General features: G+C 40.3%; 1 protein-coding gene across 1 annotated transcript in view; it reads right to left on the bottom strand.

The window, feature by feature from the left end:
- Positions 1–18672, bottom strand: part of LOC145418152 (glycerol kinase 5) — a 123688-nt gene that overhangs the window by 37821 nt on the left and 67195 nt on the right. The window contains exons 4-5 of the mRNA XM_080286674.1: positions 14301–14470; positions 6908–6997 (exon numbers count right to left, since the gene is read on the bottom strand). Of these exons, the coding sequence (XP_080142800.1) occupies positions 6908–6997; positions 14301–14470 (260 nt within the window). The remainder of the gene's footprint in view (positions 1–6907; positions 6998–14300; positions 14471–18672) is intronic.

Consider the following 18672-nt stretch of genomic DNA (forward strand, 5'->3'; position numbering starts at 1 on the left):
CATCAAATGTCTGGTGGCAACATGGACAAAATATATAAAAATACAAATTTCTGAGTGCTGATTAATCCCTGCAACCCTGAGGTGCCTTACCTACTTGACTGAAAATGTCTGTCACTAACTAGAATAAAAAAAATATATCCTTAGGTAGGAGCGGTTTCTACTATTATATCCAAGACCTACAGCTTGGGAAAACCTTTCTTATGCTGAATAAAATCATCCGGCATTAGCCAGAATATACTTTTGATGCTGGTGGTTAACCTCAGTCTATTTGGCTGAGCATACTCATCAACTGCATGCGAGCAACTGCCCTTATAACATTGTCTCATGGGATTCCTACACCATTTATATTGTCTCTCCATCTTAGTGTACATGCAGTGCACCATTATGGGCATTATACTTTGTGGGCCGATTCTACAATCGAGGCATGACATCTGTGATTCCACCCAACCCAAATCTCAGCAAGTACAGTAACAGAGTAGGGCTGGGTAATGTCCTGATCCAAACATAGCTAAGAGAAAGTGAACCCAATCAGTACTAAGGATACTTCTGCTGGATGGATGTCAGACAAGGGAAGGACTTGCAATGTAGTCCTAAGATTGAGGTATGTACCTCCCTACACATGAAATGAGTAGCCAAAATAGACACAGCTTTATTGAAGGTGTTGGAATGTCTGGAGGTGGGAAATTAGTGACTTGGGTTTGATAATGTTTGTGTGGAAACTGTTGTATGTGCCTAGTTGTGCTGTGAGTCTGTGTCATAAAATGGCCGGGGTGTTGTGCGTTAGCATTAGGTTCCATGTAGAATTATATGTGTCCCATGTCAATGTCCTTTAACAAGGACAACTTTGGTTTTAAGGTGTAAGTGAGATGTGCGAGTGATTTGGTGCAGCCTGTGATGATGTGCAGAGTGTTGTTCTGTACTGTCAGCAAGGTGGTGTAGTGGGTGTTAGATAGGATGGAGATTCATGTCAGGGAGGCATATGATATTACTAATCTGATGTGTTATTTGTTGAATCCAAAGAATGTTTTTGCTGTCCAAAGTCTGTCCCTTTAGTTGCACGAGTGCACTAAGTCTGAGGATGCACTGCTTTTTGATGTCTTGTACATGGTCCTTGAAGGTGACTCCAGTGTCATATGTCACTCCAAGGTGGAAAGGGTAAGCGGAACACATACACTGCTACGTGTGATGTTAAAGATGTACCTGTGCTCATGCTTGCTGTTGAAGATTGTGGTGGTGGTGGATTTGACCTAAGTCTGAACATGTTAAGGTAGCCATGCTGCAGCATACAGGCTGTGTCTGTGATATGATGCTTGGATGTTATGGTAGTGTCATCTGCATATTAGGTGCAATGTGGGGGCACTCAGAATGTGAATATAAAATGCAAAAAGTGTGGGTGACAGGACCAAGCCCTGTGGAACTTCTATAATGTTATGTAGCAAAATACAGTGCTGTACTGTACTGTTTTTCCTTTATGCAAGGTGGTCTCAATAATAAACTGGATAAAAATTAATAAAACTATGGTAAGATGTGACTGGATGGAACTCCCAAACTGAATGGCTACAGTCTGGGGATACTCACATGTGATGAATTTAATCCATTTATGTTATGCTGCTATAAATAATTCTTAGGCTTTCTAAAAGATAATTTTTCGCCCAGTATTTGCCACCCAAGTCATGCCTGTACTTGCCAATTTATATTCACTTGTTATATCTGACTCATTCCTACTTGGTCTCGCGTAACACTGCTCCTTCAGGTACAGGAGCTTGTAATAAACATTAAATAATCTAAATCTAAACTAATCTTGCATTAGCCATGACATAACTGGGCTCAAGAGGTTAATGAGATTGTTTCTAACAAATTCATCCCAGAGACATCTCACCTAGGCTATACAACATCTGCCATTACCAGCAGGTTGGAGTCGTCCTAAGAAGTAACGTAACAAACAAATCTGCTAAAACAGTCACATACGCGGACAGGCAAATGAAGCCACATCCTTGGCAATGCTGTGGAAGCACCAATCACCTCACCATGTGCCATGTGTCTACCTCCCACTTGTCCCAGCAGGTGGTATAGTTTTTGCTCCCCGTCCCACCTGATGTAATTTTTCTTCATTACATACTGTATAAATGCTCTGTGTCATTAAACTACCCTAGATCATGGTGATAAGGGTAAGGATGGTAATATCAGTGACAAGACACAAAAAAAGTGGGTATAGTAGTTGTGGCAATGGTTATGATGTTGCAACAAAATTTACTGCTTATGCTACTGATAAGACATGATCCATATGTGATGATTTAAGCGCGTTCGGTACACTGCACCCACGTGGTATGTTGCACCCACAACTACTTGTGTTTATGAATTCCTCTGTTTAGCAGTAAAACAATCCATGATTATGTATTTAATAAACTGTGATACATATATAGGTAATGTACTGCACTAAAGTACCCAAGTAAAATCTACAGAGGAGGGGAAGAACATTGAGTTAAATAATGTGCTTTGGCATACATTAAATCTGAGTGAAATGAGGGAGGGACAAAGAAAGAAAGAAAGAAAGAATTTAAAAAGCTGATAACAACATGACCAAAAAAGACTACTGTCATAAATGAAGATGTATCTCAGGTTTAGTAATAAGTTAGTTAGAAACGGTACCATATTATAGATGTCCCATCTACTGCAGAGTATGGAGTAATTACAAGCAGCAAAGAGAAAGGAGTTTTCCTAAAACCTACCAGATGAGCAAATAAAAGACTTGCTAGTTTAATTAAATTTCCCCTCTCTCTTTCTCAATGCAATATTCATAGTGATCAGGAATATGATTTACACACGTAATTTTCCATTCTAAATTTTTTCTTCCTGTCTTCCAAAAGAATTGGCATAAATAAGATGGAAACTTTTCACTGATTAATGTGCCTATATGCTTGTTTATTATTATCTTGGTAGTGCCTCTGGGTCTGTAAGAACTATCACCACTGAGTGATGGTCCATACACAATGCACCCTTTTTGGTTTCTGTGTTTTTCAGTGTGTTGCAAATATTGCTTTAACTTTGACTGTAATTCTAAAGAAAGGCTAATACCAAAAGTCTCATTGACTGATGTTTTTCATTTCGATCATTTTTCAGATTTTTACACAAATATTTTTCCACTACTAGTACACTCCAAGATGACTTCATCCTAGCTATAAAGTACTATGAAGATGTATTTGGGCTGCTGTTGTTGTGGTCACAGGTTCTTCAGGACAGGTACCCACTGTACTGCAAAAAATCAACCACTTCAGCTGGGCACCCAATCTTTTGTTGAGGTTGTTAAAGGAATGTATGTGTTGTGATGGTGAGGTGCATAAGGTGAGTGTGTTGTAGTGTGGGGGGCTACAATACAGTAGCCCCTCAATTATCCGACATAACAGAGCCAAAGGCATGTCCAGGTAGTGGCAATGTCCTGATAATGAACTATATCCCCCCTACTATACCCAGACTCTACCTATACCCGACCTCCAACCTGTACCTAACCTATTTGTACAGTACCTCTGCTTACTCTGGCAGTCTTTTCTGGTCATTATGGCATATCTAGAGATCAAAATGCAAATAGGAATATCCCACGCAATGCTAAACACCAAGCAAACCATGCAAATACAACACTGAAAACCAAAAAACACCCTACCTATACACCACCGCATGTACAGTACCCCTCCTAATTTTGGCACTGGTTTCAGGTCAATCTGCCATATTTAGACATAAAAACACACATAGGATTATCCTTATTAATGAAAAACTCCAAGGAAATCATGAAAAAACAAAAAAAATTAAACAAAACACACACTCCCTATACACCACTGTATGTACAGTACCCCTCCTAATTTTGGCACTGTTTTCAGGTCAATCTGCTATATTTAGACATCAAAATACACATAGGAATATCCAAAGTAATGCTAAACACCAAGCAAACCATGAAAAAAAAAAATGAAAATAAAAAAACACCCTACCTATACACTACTGTATGTACAGTACCCCTCCCTATTCTGGCACTGTTTTCAGGTCAATCTGCCATATTCAGACATCAAAAAACACACAGGATTATCAATATTAATGTTAAACACCAAGGAAACAATGCATAAACAGAAAACATCCACAAAAACCTCAGGATGGTTGGAAAATCAGTTATCTGACACCAGTGATATCTGCACTCAGGCCACAACAAAAATTCCACACCTAAATGTCACCAAAAATTGGTTAAATTGGTATAAATGGTATAACATCACCTTTCCTGGTATTTATACTCTAAGATAGGCTAATAAAAACACAGAAAACTGATAAGTAACAGTACAGAAATGCAGTGAGAATAAATAGTGTTCAAAAGTAAAATTTACCTTCATATAACTTTCCACCATCCTAGTGCAAAATTTTGCCAGCACCTTCGAAGAGTTAACCCGTTAACTGCTCATGGTGGTTTTTTGGAGGTGTCCGTAGTGCGCAGACATAGGGGTAAAAATGAAATTTCCCAAAGGCCAAATTTTGTCTTAGGAATTGACAAAACACATGCCAAAGTATATAGTAACAAAATATTAGCTCAATATTTACCTTGGTAAAGCCATGGATGAACGTGGAAGTGTCTGATTCCCTATTGGAAAGTATGGTTTTCGTTTTCTTTTTCAGTTTTGAAGCCCCAAACATGCTTGCATGGGTCGGCCTTGGTCAGCATGGCACTATATTTGAAATTCACCTGCGCAGCCAGGGCTGTATTGAGCTGTTGCACTCGGTACAGCCCAGACTGTATAGAGCAGTTAACAGGTTAAGCACATGTCAAGATGAATTTCATGAGCTTTCTCATAGTCACTTCGGAATTTGGATATGACCAATAATACTGTAATCCCTCCACTATCCGATGTAATAGAGCCCAAGGCATTTCCGGAAAGTGGTCCCGTCCGGAAAGTGGGCTCCAGCCTCCTGGATTTGTACTTATGGACCCTAACCTAGCCTGACTCAGAAAAACACCTACACAACTCCCTACTGGACATGCATAGCATGTACTTAAACCTATTTAAGACCCTTTTCACACCAATAATGGAAATAAAGTGTGAAATTAATGAAAAGGAACCAAAGAAAGAGGAATTAGAAGTGATTGTACCTCAGCCAGGGTACTTACAGCACATCTGTGGCTGCCTTCTCTAAGGCTTTGGCAGTGGTGAAAATGCCCTTGAAGCACGTACAGTAATCCAGTGTTGTGCTTGCTACACTTAATTCTCTGCACTGTGAGTTACAACTGTTTAACACTGTACATTGTTCTTAACTGCACCACGCCAGTTTCAACTGCCAATTTGCACTCCACAGTTACTACTTTGCACTCTAAATTCTAATTTCTCAGCACTGCACAACACTGTAAATTCCCATGTGGTCTAGTGGCGAGGTACTGCAGTTTATTCACAAAAAACGAGCACGTGTGGCATCCACTACGATAAGCATCTACTCGCAATTGAAGTTTGGCAGTAACTGTTGGAAGTGTTGGTGACGGGGAAACAGAGCTGCCAAATCGCAATGGCCACATTACCAAACTCCTCAATTTTCATAACCAAATTTAACTCTTCATTACCAAATTTGTAAAGCTAGCATTTCTTCTTCACTAATTATATATAAAAGTGGAAATACATGTAATCACTCTCCTTATAATTAACAGCATATTAATTATTTTCATGCTATGTAGGCTAGCAGATTAATCAGAGAAAGCAAACAATCCACCATCTCCATCTAGTGTATCCTCATACATGTGAAAAATCCGTTTGGTAATGCATTATTCTGATTCATTACCAAACGAATTTTTCATTACCAAATTGGCCCACATTTGGTAATGAAAAATACCAAATGGCAACCCTGACAGGGGAGGGGGGAGGAAGGAAAGAGTGAAGGGGCCATAGTGTAAGCAGCTGTTTGGCGCCGTACGGCAATTTCAAATTACAGGTGGGAAAAAATTAGGATTTTTTTTTTTCTTTCTTTTTTTGGGCCATTTTTGGGTTCCAAAGGTCCAGGCCCACAATGTCCGGTAAGTGGGGTGTTTGGCAAGTGGGCGTCCGGATAGTACAGGGATTACTGTATTTGAAAAACTCACAAAAAAATTTAAAAAACTCACAAGTCAGTGCAATCAGCGCCAATGAGGGGAGGGAGGGGGGAAGCCGGGAAGGTATGGAGGAGGAATGGGAGGGGGAGAAGTGGGGCTGTGGGAAGGACTTTCACTCTTCTGTCACAAGGTAGAAGGGCACTTTTAACATACATTTACTCATGGTTTGTGGTCAGTACACCCGGTGGCCATGTGAAAACACAACTTCCTGTGACCGGGCAACTTCAGACATTCGGTACAGAGGCGGACAGCCGCTGTCACCGAACGTGTACTCGTGACTTGTGGTCTGTGTTACATGCTCAGTGACAGCTAGGAAAGCCTTATTCCTGAGTCTATGCAACTTTCGACATTTGGTGAGGATGCATACGGACATTTTGACACTGCTTGTGGATTACAGTCATATTACTTGGGTGCTGGAAGTTTGATGGGAGTGATCAGACCAGTGAGCAACTTTGACCATTCTGTACAGGGATGGATGGACATTTTAGCTCTGGTTGTGGGTTCCGGCCTACTTCCTGCTTACAGTTTGAGCCCAGCAGACGTGATACCAAATGTCTGAACAAGTCAGCTGGATGGCCGAAGTTCTTGTGGACTTTTACATCTGGATAATAGCAAGCAAACTTGGATAATGGTTTAATAGAGCCAAGGCCCAGTATCCGGATAATGAACAGGTATGGATACTGCACGTCAGATAAATGAGGGATTACTGCACTTGTTCAAAGATGGCAAAATGAACTGTTCATATGCTGTGTTGATGGAGAAGTACTGACTGATTTTACAAAACACAAAAATGAGACCAACCTGGATATTCATAAGCTTGAGAACACTGCCCGCTAGGAAACGTTTGCTGCGTAGGGCCTTGTAGAGGAGAGAGCTCACAAATCTGATTGTCTGGGAAGAATGACATATCTTACTTCACCTGAATGACTACTGTATTCATATTCAAATCAGTTATACAAGACTAGTTTTCACAGAAGAACCAGTTAGACTGCTACCTTAACATCACTTGAATAACCACTGCATTCATATTCCAATTAGCTATAAAAGACTAGTTTCCATAGGGGAGACAGTTAGATTGCTTTATAATACAGTGCAATACCATAGCATTTTTCTTTCTTTAGCTGGTTAAAATAAAATATAATGTGGTAGGTGAGGGCGCTCACCATCCACTCACTCAATGTAGTGCTGCTTTGGGTGTCTGCCCATTCCTCTCTTCCTTCCGTCCTCTTCTGTCTTTCTTTCCTTTGTTCTTTCCTCTTCCTTCTGCCTGTGGATGACAACACTGAGTGGCATGCCAAATGGTTTCCTGTACACCAGGAAACCATTTACTATGCTGGGTGGTAACCATATAACCAAATTATGGCAGTTGGTGATTTAGTGGGCAATCAAGACACTCCAATTGGAATGAGCCAGTGTATGTTTATATCCAAGGGGTGGTTGGGGTTTACTACTCATGTAATGTCACTCATGGATGAGTTAGGCTGGTCACTCTCATCTTAAATGTCAGGACCAACTTGCCTAGCCAAGGGCTCCTATGACCCTCATGGGGCAACACAGTATTGGATGATGGATGGATGGATGGATGGATCTGAAAATTCAACTGATATATATTTTATCATTCAGCACATTTGGTTTTGAAAAGATAATCTATCCATTCCTCCACCCATACTAAAATTTTCAAAGTTGTGTGGAATATCTGTGGGGCAGAGTCTATTTTCTCAAACAGCTGTAGAAACTGAGCACATCAGATAATAAACAAACAAACAAACAAACAAACAAACAAAATCAATAACAAAAAAAATACAAGAGATCACTGCTTCGGGGTAATGGTATTAAACTAGTCAGGGCAAAAGGATGTCAATAACAATACCAAAATATAGTAACCCTAAATATTGCAAACTAATTGGGGGAAAACATGGGTCATTAACCATGAAAAGTCAGTAATTCCAACTTTGATGGTCATCTTAATTCACGAACCCAGTTTTGTTACTGTATATACCAAACCTAGTTTATTAGATATATTGCATTGCAGTACTCCAAATGTTAAACAGCCGTTTTATTTTTTTGTGGACTCAACAAGGCTCGGTACAATTCAAACCTAGCTGTCAAATGGTTAGTCAATCTGTCATATACAGTAAACCAAACCTTTTTCAGATATTGGAGACTGTCTGGCTGGCCCAAAGAACTTGGTAAAACTGTAATTCAGTTAATCTATTTATCTACTGCCAGATGCCTAAATCCTGTAAGGGGTGGCCACAAACAAATCGCCTCCATGTCGCCCAGTCCAATGCCACTTCACTGCCTTGCTCCCAGTTCACACCCCCCTGTCTCATATACCTCTTTACTCCATCCCTCCATTTCATCCTCAGCCTCCCCCTCCCTCTCCCCTCCTCAACCTCACTCGTATACACTCTCCTCGTTAGTATCTTGCTCTCAATCCTCTCCACATGGCCAAACCACCCCAATGTATTTCTCCTAATGCTTTCTCTCACATCCACATTCACACCACAATGCTCCTTCACTTCATTTGTCAGTATGTCCCTCCAGGTAACTCCACATGCTTCTCTCAAATAACTCCTTTCCACTGCTCTCACTCTTGACTTGTGTCCTTCCAACAAGGTCCAAGCTTCACTTCCATAAGTTAGAGTTGGTATCACAATACTGTCATGCACTGACTTTTTACTTCCATGTTCACTTCCCTGTTCCTTATCACTGCCTTCAAAGAACCAGCAACCTTTCTTCCCTGCAGTACCCTGTCAAGTACTTCATCCTCTAAACTTCCATCTTTACTCATCACACTACCCAAGTACTTAAATGCACTCACATACTCACATCTTCCACTTCCTCCTCATCCAGCCTCACTGTACATTTAGTGACTTCATTTCTCTCAGAGACCATAACTTTACTCTTCCCTACATTCACCTTTTGATTCCATTTCTTATACACACTCCCAAACTCATTCACCGAGCCTTGCAGTTCCCCTTCATCTTCACTTAATAAAACAGTATCATCTGCAAACAACAGTACAGGGAGTTTCCAAACACTGTTAATCAATTTTTATTATAAGTTTACTGTAACAAAAAAAGTGCATAACTTCTGGAAGTCAAATTTTAATATCAGCCAAACTTTATCAACTGCCTACAGAGTGCAATGTGCAAGTAGTAACTGTTGTAATGAGCACATACCCTGATTAACCCCTTAACCGCGGGGCGTCACTTTCGTGACGCTTGGGAGCAAGGGATCATACCGCGGGGCGTCGCTTTTGTGATTCTGTGTTATTTTGAATTCACCCGGGCTTCCAAGTGGGGGCTTGTATCATCTATCAGTACTGACAATGTCCAACACTAGTCAGCACTCCTAATCTCATCTGTACTCCCATCCATTGTTGACAATTTAGCCATTTCTCCCCGTTCTTGACTCCCCTCCCTACCCCCCCTCCATTACCCTATCCTCTCGCTTGCCCGGCCATGCTACGCTAAGTAAATCTTCCCTGGAATTTTTCACTGATTTCATCCATTGAAATAAGCCCTATGTCGTATTCTTATACCAAATAATATATACAAGAAAGAAATCAGGTAAGTGAGAGTGCCATACACCTGGAATTGGCTAATTATCACCTGACAACACCTCACGTGCACTCGTTCGCTAATTTTCGCTGTTTTTTTCCCCTTGAAATATGCCGTATAATCTATTTTCGTAATAAATATACATGTAAGGAGGGAAGGGCGAAGCCTAAGTGATATTTACATTCACCTGGAACTACCTAATTTATAATGTATTGTCTAGATTTCCTGCCAATCATATCAGTGCTACACAAAGCTGTTTCAAGATTTAACATTGGTAGCTCTGATTATATATCTCCTAAGTAGGCCTCTAATCTATTTTCGTAATAAATATACATGTAAGGAGGGAAGGGAGAAGCCTAAGTGATATTTACATTCACCTGGAACTACCAAATTTATAATGTATTGTCTAGATTTCCTGCCAATCATATCAGTGCTAGACTTAGCTGTTTCAAGAAGTAATATTGGTAACTCTGAATAACCCCTAAACAGGCCTCCAGGCTGGCTGGCCCTGCGTTATCAGTTTACTCTCATCTTACGAAGTGAGAGGACGTATGTTTCTTCTTGCTGACTTCAAGGCCTTTTTTCACCCCCATGCAAATGGCTCTGTGACCTTTACCCCCTACTAAACCTCGTGTGGAAAGAGGTAAAGGGCTGACAATTGATAAAAGAGTGACTACGATCTTTCTATTGAGTAAAACAGTGCAAGTGGAATTGTAAATAATGTGTAAATAATGTGTAAACAGCAAGTGAAAGTAATGAATGTAAATATACGTGAACAATGGAAAATAGTTTTATAAGTTATTTCAAGTGACAGTGCACAACACAGTGTAAATAAAATAGAAATGTAAATAACGTAAATAAAATAGAGAACGTAAATAGAAATGTAAATGAGTAGTATTATAAGAATACGAGTATATACCCTAGGAGTAATGAAAGTGAAAGTTTCACTCTAGCATGTCTGAATGCTATGAGTTATGAGAGTGAAGATGAAAGTGACATTCACTCTCAATGCCAGTATACAGGACGAGAAAGTGAATGCTACGTATTTTACTGAAAGAAATTGAATCCCTACAGTGACAATAAACTAATACTACTGAAGGAAACTTATGGATAAAGACTGTAGATATATATAAGTGTTATATAGTAATAGAAATATAAAGTGTGAGGGGTTTTATGAATAATAAATGACAGACTACCAAGAGCGAACTAGTGCCAGTGCGACGATCAGACGCGCTCGTAATTTCCATTGCTTTCACAGTGTTTTTTTTTTTAGTATGGATCCCAAACTACTTGAAAATTGTAGAATAGTGTTTATAGTGTTTGTATCTGGCTGTGGTAATCATATTACGGGTTGTCGGGAAGTGTAAAGTGGAGACTTCGTTACCCTACTTCAGAGGTCTCCACAAGTCCTACGGTAACCGAGGAAGGCTCAACAATCATTCCAGGAGAAAGCTGAAGGTATGTGCCATAAGCATATATAATTTTATTATTCTAGGACTAATAACTGATTTTTGGCAAATATTTTTTGAGAGTCTGTTGGAGCCCAAATAACCCCGCGGCACACGCAAGTCATTGGTAAACAAGCCCGCGGTGTAGGGGTTAACAAAATAAAATCTATATTAATATAACCTTGTTTACACACTATACACTAACACACCCTTCTTTCACAACAAAAGGTGCAGTACCTTTTAAACTGACTGTGCAAGTGGTGCAGATGTTGTTAATGCACAATGCCAGATACCTGTTATTTACAATGGCTATGACATGCATTATGGACTAAATCAACAAATACAATGCTGAAACAAGAATACAGGTAATCCCTTAATTCACGCGAACTTTTTTCACGCAATTTCGGTTATCCACAAAGTTTTCGTACAATAATTAAAACATAAAATTATAGTATTCAAATAAATAATTTTAAAAAACAAGAGAAATAAATAAATTATAAAAATGCCTACCTGCTGCCTGTGTGCATACATATGAGTATGTGTGTGTGTATGTGTATATGTGTGTGTGTGTGTAGGAGGTCGGTCTACCACCCACCACACAGCCAGTTTGAATTCGATGGTCGAACCATGCGAGACTCGCGAATCGTTATTTGTGGCTTATTTTTCTGCCTTCCAGTGATTGCTTATCTTGTCTGCCAACATGGGGCCTAAGCATAGTGCTAGTGATGCATGTGGTAATACACCAAAAAGGACTCGTAAAGTGATGTCGCTGACAGAGAAAGTTAAAGTGTTGGACAAACTTAAGGGAGGAATGTCGGCGACAATTCTCCGTCAGGACGATTCCCCGTCATTTATTTACATACCAGTTTATTTAGCAAGTACAGTACACTAGTTTTTTACTTATATGAGTTATAAAATCCCCCTGAAAATTAGTTATTAAAGTATTAATTAATCAATAATAAGTATATTTATTGAATGACAGGGAATCGTCCATGTTTTGATGATGAATTGACTTCATGGTGAATTGTCTTGGAACCGTGTGTTTGGGGTGAGTCAACTGTTCTTACAATAAAGAAGGCAGAACATAGCATATGGGAGGCAGTGAGGGCTAGTGCACCAGACTGTGCTAAAGTGTCTCCACCTACGCCTGTGAACTGGCTCGGAACTGTATGTTTGGGGTGAATGAGTCAACTGTTTGGACAATAAAGAAGGCAGAATGTAGCATATGGGAGGCAGTGAGGGCTTGTGCACCAGATCGCTGAAGTGTCTCCACCTACGCCTGTGCTTGTCAGGTTTCAGTGTTAAATTTCTTACATTTTTGTTGTTTTTCATACTTTATGCTAGTTTATAAGGTGTATGTAGTGCATAAATAGTATTATTCAGATGTAATATACTTAGTAGACATGCGTAATTATGTGCACACAAGGGCAGAATGTATACGCGAATTTACCACATACACAAAGTCTGGGAACGTAACCCTCGCATGAATTAAGGACTTATTGTACTGTCTGAATATAATTAGCCCTGTTGCCACAGTACGGTATTTCTTCTTGCCACCACCAAACTATTTTCTTCACATTAGAAGAGGCCTTTTGTAGAAAAGCAATTAAAGGAGGCTATGGTACATAACTTTCTTTCAGTTTGAAAAGCACCCACCCGAGCTGATAATAATGATAAGTATACGGGGTCTGTTCAGAATCCGACCTCATCTTTTTATTCATCGACCATTTGGAGGATAGGGGTGGGGTTTTGTGTGGTGCAGTGCAGGACCTTCATGCACATATACAATCAATGCCAACCCTCACAAGTGGCTCAGTGGTTGTCAGTCAGCCTGTGTTCATGGTTGTGCACCTTATGATCGTAAAATTCCCAAGCTTGTTATGATGGCCCAAAAAAATGAGCAACCTTACTGCATCAAATTTTGCCAGAAACTAGGTGATATCCAAGTTGAAACTGCTGTATCAAGAAGATCCAGCAAGTCCGGGGGGGGGAGACGCAAATAAAGGAGTGGTACAATCGCTTAAAAAATGACTGAATGTCAGTTGAGGGCAATCCATGTCCTGGGGGCCATCAACAAGCAGGAGTGCTGAAGAAGTGAAAATGTGAAGACTTGGTCATGGGAAACTGTCGGTTGACTGAAAAATTACTAATGAAACTGGAATCAGAGATGGATCAGCACATAAAATTTTAACAGATGATCTAGGCATGCGAAAAGATGTTGCCAAGTTTATTCCAAAGCTCCTTCCACATGAACAAGCAGCTCTGCAGATGAACCGCCAGGCTCGTTCCAAGCTCCTTTCACATGAACAACAAGCTCTGTGGATGAACGTCTCTCAAGACATGCTGGAGGGAGCAAATCGTGATCTAGACTTTCTGAAGACTGTTAACCCTGGAGAAGAGACTTAGGTGTACGGGCACGACCTGACCCTGAAACCAAAGCGCAGTCGTCCCACTGGATGCATACAGGGTTGCTTCAGCCAAAAAATGCACGATAGGTCCGCAGCAAGGTGAAATGCATGTTGACCATTTATTTTTTATTTTATTTTTTTTTTTGAATACTGTGGTTTTGCACATCACAAATATACACCACAAGGTCAGACTGTCAACAAACATTACTACCTCAACATTATCTGTCATCTTCCCGATGCAATTTGGTGAAACTGACCAGACCTTAGGAAAGCAGCAAGTTGGAAGCTACACTACGACAACACCCCTGCCCATTCTCCTCAACTGATTCATGAATTTTTGGCCCAGCAAAACATCTCAGAGGTCTGGCAGGCTCCCTACTCACCAGACATGGCTCTGTGTGACTTTTGGTTATTCCCCAAGCTCAAAACTCTGCTGAAGAGCTCCCGATTTGAGAGATCATGACGAATATGACGAAGCACCTGCAGGAGATACCGAAACCCGACTTTGAAATATGTTTCAGGCAGTGGAAAGACTGCTGGGCTACGTGTGTTCAGTCAGAATGGACCTACTTTGAGGGCGATCAGTGTCCTAGCTCTACAGGTTAGCTATTTATTTTTTTAGAGTCTAAGGTCAGATACTTTCTGAACAGACCTCGTTTAGAAAGAATACTGTACAAATAAACAATACATTAACTAACCGAAAGGGTTTGCAGCAGAAACACTATACAAATATATACACTATTAACATTTAATTAAATCAACATGATCTAACCTTCATGGTGACAGAAGAATTCCACTGTTTCACCAGGTCATCTGCTCGCACATCCTTCCATGTGATGAAATTGTGCAAAGTACGCCCTGTTCGGCGGTCCCATGTGGTGAAGGTGGCTCTCTGTGTACTCAAACCAAGGCATCGAATATTGTGTGGCCTCAAACGAGAATCTAAAAGAAAATTCAGATAAATAATAGGTTTGTGGATAGCTGCAGTATCATTTTTCCCTTCAACAGAAGAGGCCATGAAAGTACAGTTAGCATCAAAAGTCTTGTCACCTCTCCTGCTTCTCTCTTCATGATCATTGAAGTTCAGCATGGTGAATCTGCAACAACAAACACTGATGATTTTATCTACTCTGGTTCCATCAGCATCAGATGCTGAAGTTTTACCACACCAATTTTTTAAGTACACGTTGACAGAAGCAGGAGAGATGACAGGACTTCTGCTGCCGACTGTTCTTTAGAACGTGGGTCAAAATCTTCATAACTAACCTAATTTTGCAAACAAGTGCAGGGAGGGTAAGTGAGTCATTTCATTACCACCAAAAGTTTACGATGGAAGTGCTCTAACTCCACACTGCTTATAAAATAATGCTGAAACTCTCTCAGGAGCATAATTACTGGTCAGTAGTAGGATCTGAAGAAACTGAAACCTCTGCCCGTGTGACCCAGCCTGTCCCCAAATCCACCCTGACTACTGATATAGCTGCCTCTAGTGAACTCATGCTTTGAGACATCTTCCTGTGTGACCAGCCTGTCCCTAAAACCACCATGACTACTGATTTAGCTGCCTCTAGTGAACTAATATTCTACCTTCAACTGTCTACATCACACTACATGTGCATAACATATCACACCTATTCACTCTCTTTCGCAGTGGCCGCTGCAATGTTACTATCAAACGAGGTGGTACCTCGGATTGCCACCACCGGCAGGGTAAGGCTGGCGGCACAGGGTCCTCCTGGTCGCCATCAAGCGACTGTGCCGGCAGCGACTGTTGCAATTTCCAGTAATGCCCGTCAGCGAAGAAGTGAATGTGCGACTGTAAGCTTCACCAACATCCGTGGCCTTAGCACAAATTTAAACTCAGTTCATTTTTTCCTTCAGTCCATATCCCCTTTGGCCCTTTTCCTCACAAAACCCCAAATCTCACCCTCTACTGATATATCCCCATTTTGTTTTCCCAGTTACCATCTCCTCACAAACTTCCGTAACAAGGGCAGCACCTGTTGTTTTGTCAAATCCCAATATGCAGTTGACACTATTTTAAACTTCACTTCATCCAGTTTTGATTACTCATTGTATAAACTAAATTGTCAAAATATTACCAAATACATCCGTGTAGTCTATTGCTCCCCAAAGTGCTTCTTCAGAACCCAGTGTATTTGATTCCATATCCACACAGTTAAGTAACCTTAACCTTGCCCTTAGCACCAAAATTACCACTTTGGGTGATTTTAACATACATAATGTTGAGTGATCATTGCATTCTGCCAGGACTGATGATGCTGGTCTAGAGTGCGAGCTGTTTGCAGAATCGTTTAATCTCACCCAGCTGGTAAAGTAACCAACCAGAATACCTGATAATCCTGACCATAATGCCCATCTCTTGGATTTATTCTTGACAAATAATCCAGATCAATACAGGATAGAGGTACTGTCACCACTTGGATCCACTGACCACAATCTCATCAAAGCCTCATTAGTTAACTTCCCCCAACAACTCCCCGTTCTGAACCTGTCAGGGTGACCCAATGGCACTTTGATAGGGCAAACTGGAATGGATCTAGAAATTATCTTGCTGACATTCCATGGCAGTCTTTGATCCCAATTCTACCCAGTCCCACATCTGCAACTTAATACTAGCTGGTATGGATTAATTCATACCAAGTCAACAGTTCACTAAAAGATCAAACTCTCCAAAATGGTTTGATGGCAACTGTGCCAGAGCAACAGCCCAAAACTCATTAGCATATAACTCTTACTTAAAATAAAAAACACCTGAATCTATCTATCTATTGCCATACACCTCAATCCCATTCGGGGTGGCCACAAACATATCGCCTCCACGTCGCCCTGTCCTACGCCATCAATCTCTCAATTTAAAATTGCTAGAAATCATGCAAAAGCTGTAATAAATCTAGCTAAATCAAACTTTCTTCAAAAGCAAGCATCAAAACTACTTAACAACCCTAATGACAACAGAATATTCTGGTCAACTCTTAATTCTTTCAATAATAACTTTAACAAGTCATTATCCATTCCCCCACTAAAATCTTCAGATGGCAACATTACAAATGACCCGCATGGGAAGGCAGATATTTTTCCAGTACATTTGCCAGAAATTCTACCATAGAGGATGCCAGCCAGAATGTCTCAGTACTAGAACTTGACTCTCCTGAAATTGTTTCACTTAAAATACAGACAAGATACAGAAAATCCATCCTAGACAATTTACCTACCAACAAAGCTCCAGGCCCAGATGGAATTCCGCCAATTGTTTTGAAAAAGTGTTCTCCTGAACTTGCCTCTGTTCTAGCTAAATTACTCCGACTATGCATACGTACTTCTTCATTCCCAAATTCATAGAAGCCAATATCCACCCAGTTCCGAAGAAAGGAAGTTCCTCTGACTCCTCGGATTACAGACCAACAGCTGTCACATCTTCTCTTGGTAAGGTATTTGAAACTAATTAATAAGCACATTGTTAAACATCTTGAATCCAACAACTTAATTAGTGATAGACAATATGGTTTTTGCCACGAAAGATCCACCATTGACATACTCAATCTCCAAACTCATACAATCCATCAATCAATTGACCTACATGGAGAAACTCATGCAGTAGCCCTTGATATTTCTAAAGCTCTCAACAGAGTATGCCACTGTTCCCTGCTGTCCAAACTCCCTTGCTATGGACTAATGTCTTTTGTTCTTTTGATTTCCTCACATCTCAGTGACAGGAAAATAAAGAGTAAAAGTAGATGATGTAGGCCTATATTCCAATTTCCACCCAATTAACGCCGACATGCTACAGGGATCGGTTCTGGCACCAACTCTGTTCCTGGTTCATATTAATGATCCCTTATCTGTCACCCACAATCCCATCCACTCATATGCAGATGACTCAACACTACATAGTTCATTCACACTCAGACACCCATTTACAAAGTCTGATATCTCTACTTCTCAACTCAGTGCAGCCATCTCCATAAATCAAGACCTATCGACAATCAGTGAATGGGGACAAAATAACCTTGTCTCATTTAATGCTAGTAAAACTAAATATTTACAATTTACTAATAGACAGATATTGCCAGATTCGTATATTATTTTCAGTGCTACTAATACTGTATTCCCATCTCCAAAAGTATTGCAATTCTCGGCATCTCACTTAACAATGCCCTCAGCTGGACCTCTCATGTTAGATCACTTGCTAAAACCGCCTCAAAGAATATTGGATTATTGTACAGAGTCCATAACTTCTTCGCTGAGGAGCAGTTAGCTATAATTCATAAGAGTCATGTACGCCCTCAGCTTGAATATTGCTCACCCTTGTGGAATGGATGTGGAGAGATTGCATTGAAACAACTAGACAAAATTCAACTGGACAAAAAAACTGTTAGAAATATTAACAACCCTGCCATTACAAATACACTACCTCCCCTACAAGTAAGAAAGAATGTTGCCTCCCTTACATTATTTTACAGATATTTTTATGACAAATGCTCAGATGAAGTTGCGTCCATGGTGCCACCTCTCCATGCCTTCCCTTGTGCTACAAGGGCATCTGGTAGCGCTCATGACCGGAATGTTGCCCAGCCATATTGCAGAACTTCTGCCTATCACAATTCTTTCATTCCCCAAACTACATCTCTCTGGAACTCGCTTCCCCAGAGTTGTTTCCCTCCAAACTTCAACCCACAGCTGTTCAAGTCTAACTGTTACAGATATTTTATGAACAGAGGACACCAGTAATCTGGTGTATGGATTTTTTTTTTTTTTTTTTTTTATTCATTTGTTTTTCCTTCCTCTGTTCTGTTATTAAAAAATAAATAAATAGGCCTAAATAATAAAATAAAGGTTAGTGTTAAGCCATGGAGAGGATGAAAGAACATGATACTTCTCAAGTGGTAGTCTGAACATAGTGCCAGTATGAACTGGCAGAGAAGGCACACTCTAAAAAGAATAGTTACACAGAAATCGTGTTCACATAGTGCATGGGAAACTGAGATGCATTCAAGGAATGCATTATGTAATGTGAATACCTTCCTCCTTTTCCAGTTGCATTTCACGACAAATTTTTCAGTCATATTCCATGACCACAGTTATGTGGTAGGCACTGGTAACAATGTTGGACTTAATGTGTG

The sequence above is a fragment of the Coenobita brevimanus genome, chromosome 112, assembly GCF_032717465.1.
Source record: "Coenobita brevimanus isolate Jiangsu-jjx chromosome 112, ASM3271746v2, whole genome shotgun sequence".
In the NCBI taxonomy this organism is placed as follows: Eukaryota; Metazoa; Arthropoda; class Malacostraca; order Decapoda; family Coenobitidae; genus Coenobita; species Coenobita brevimanus.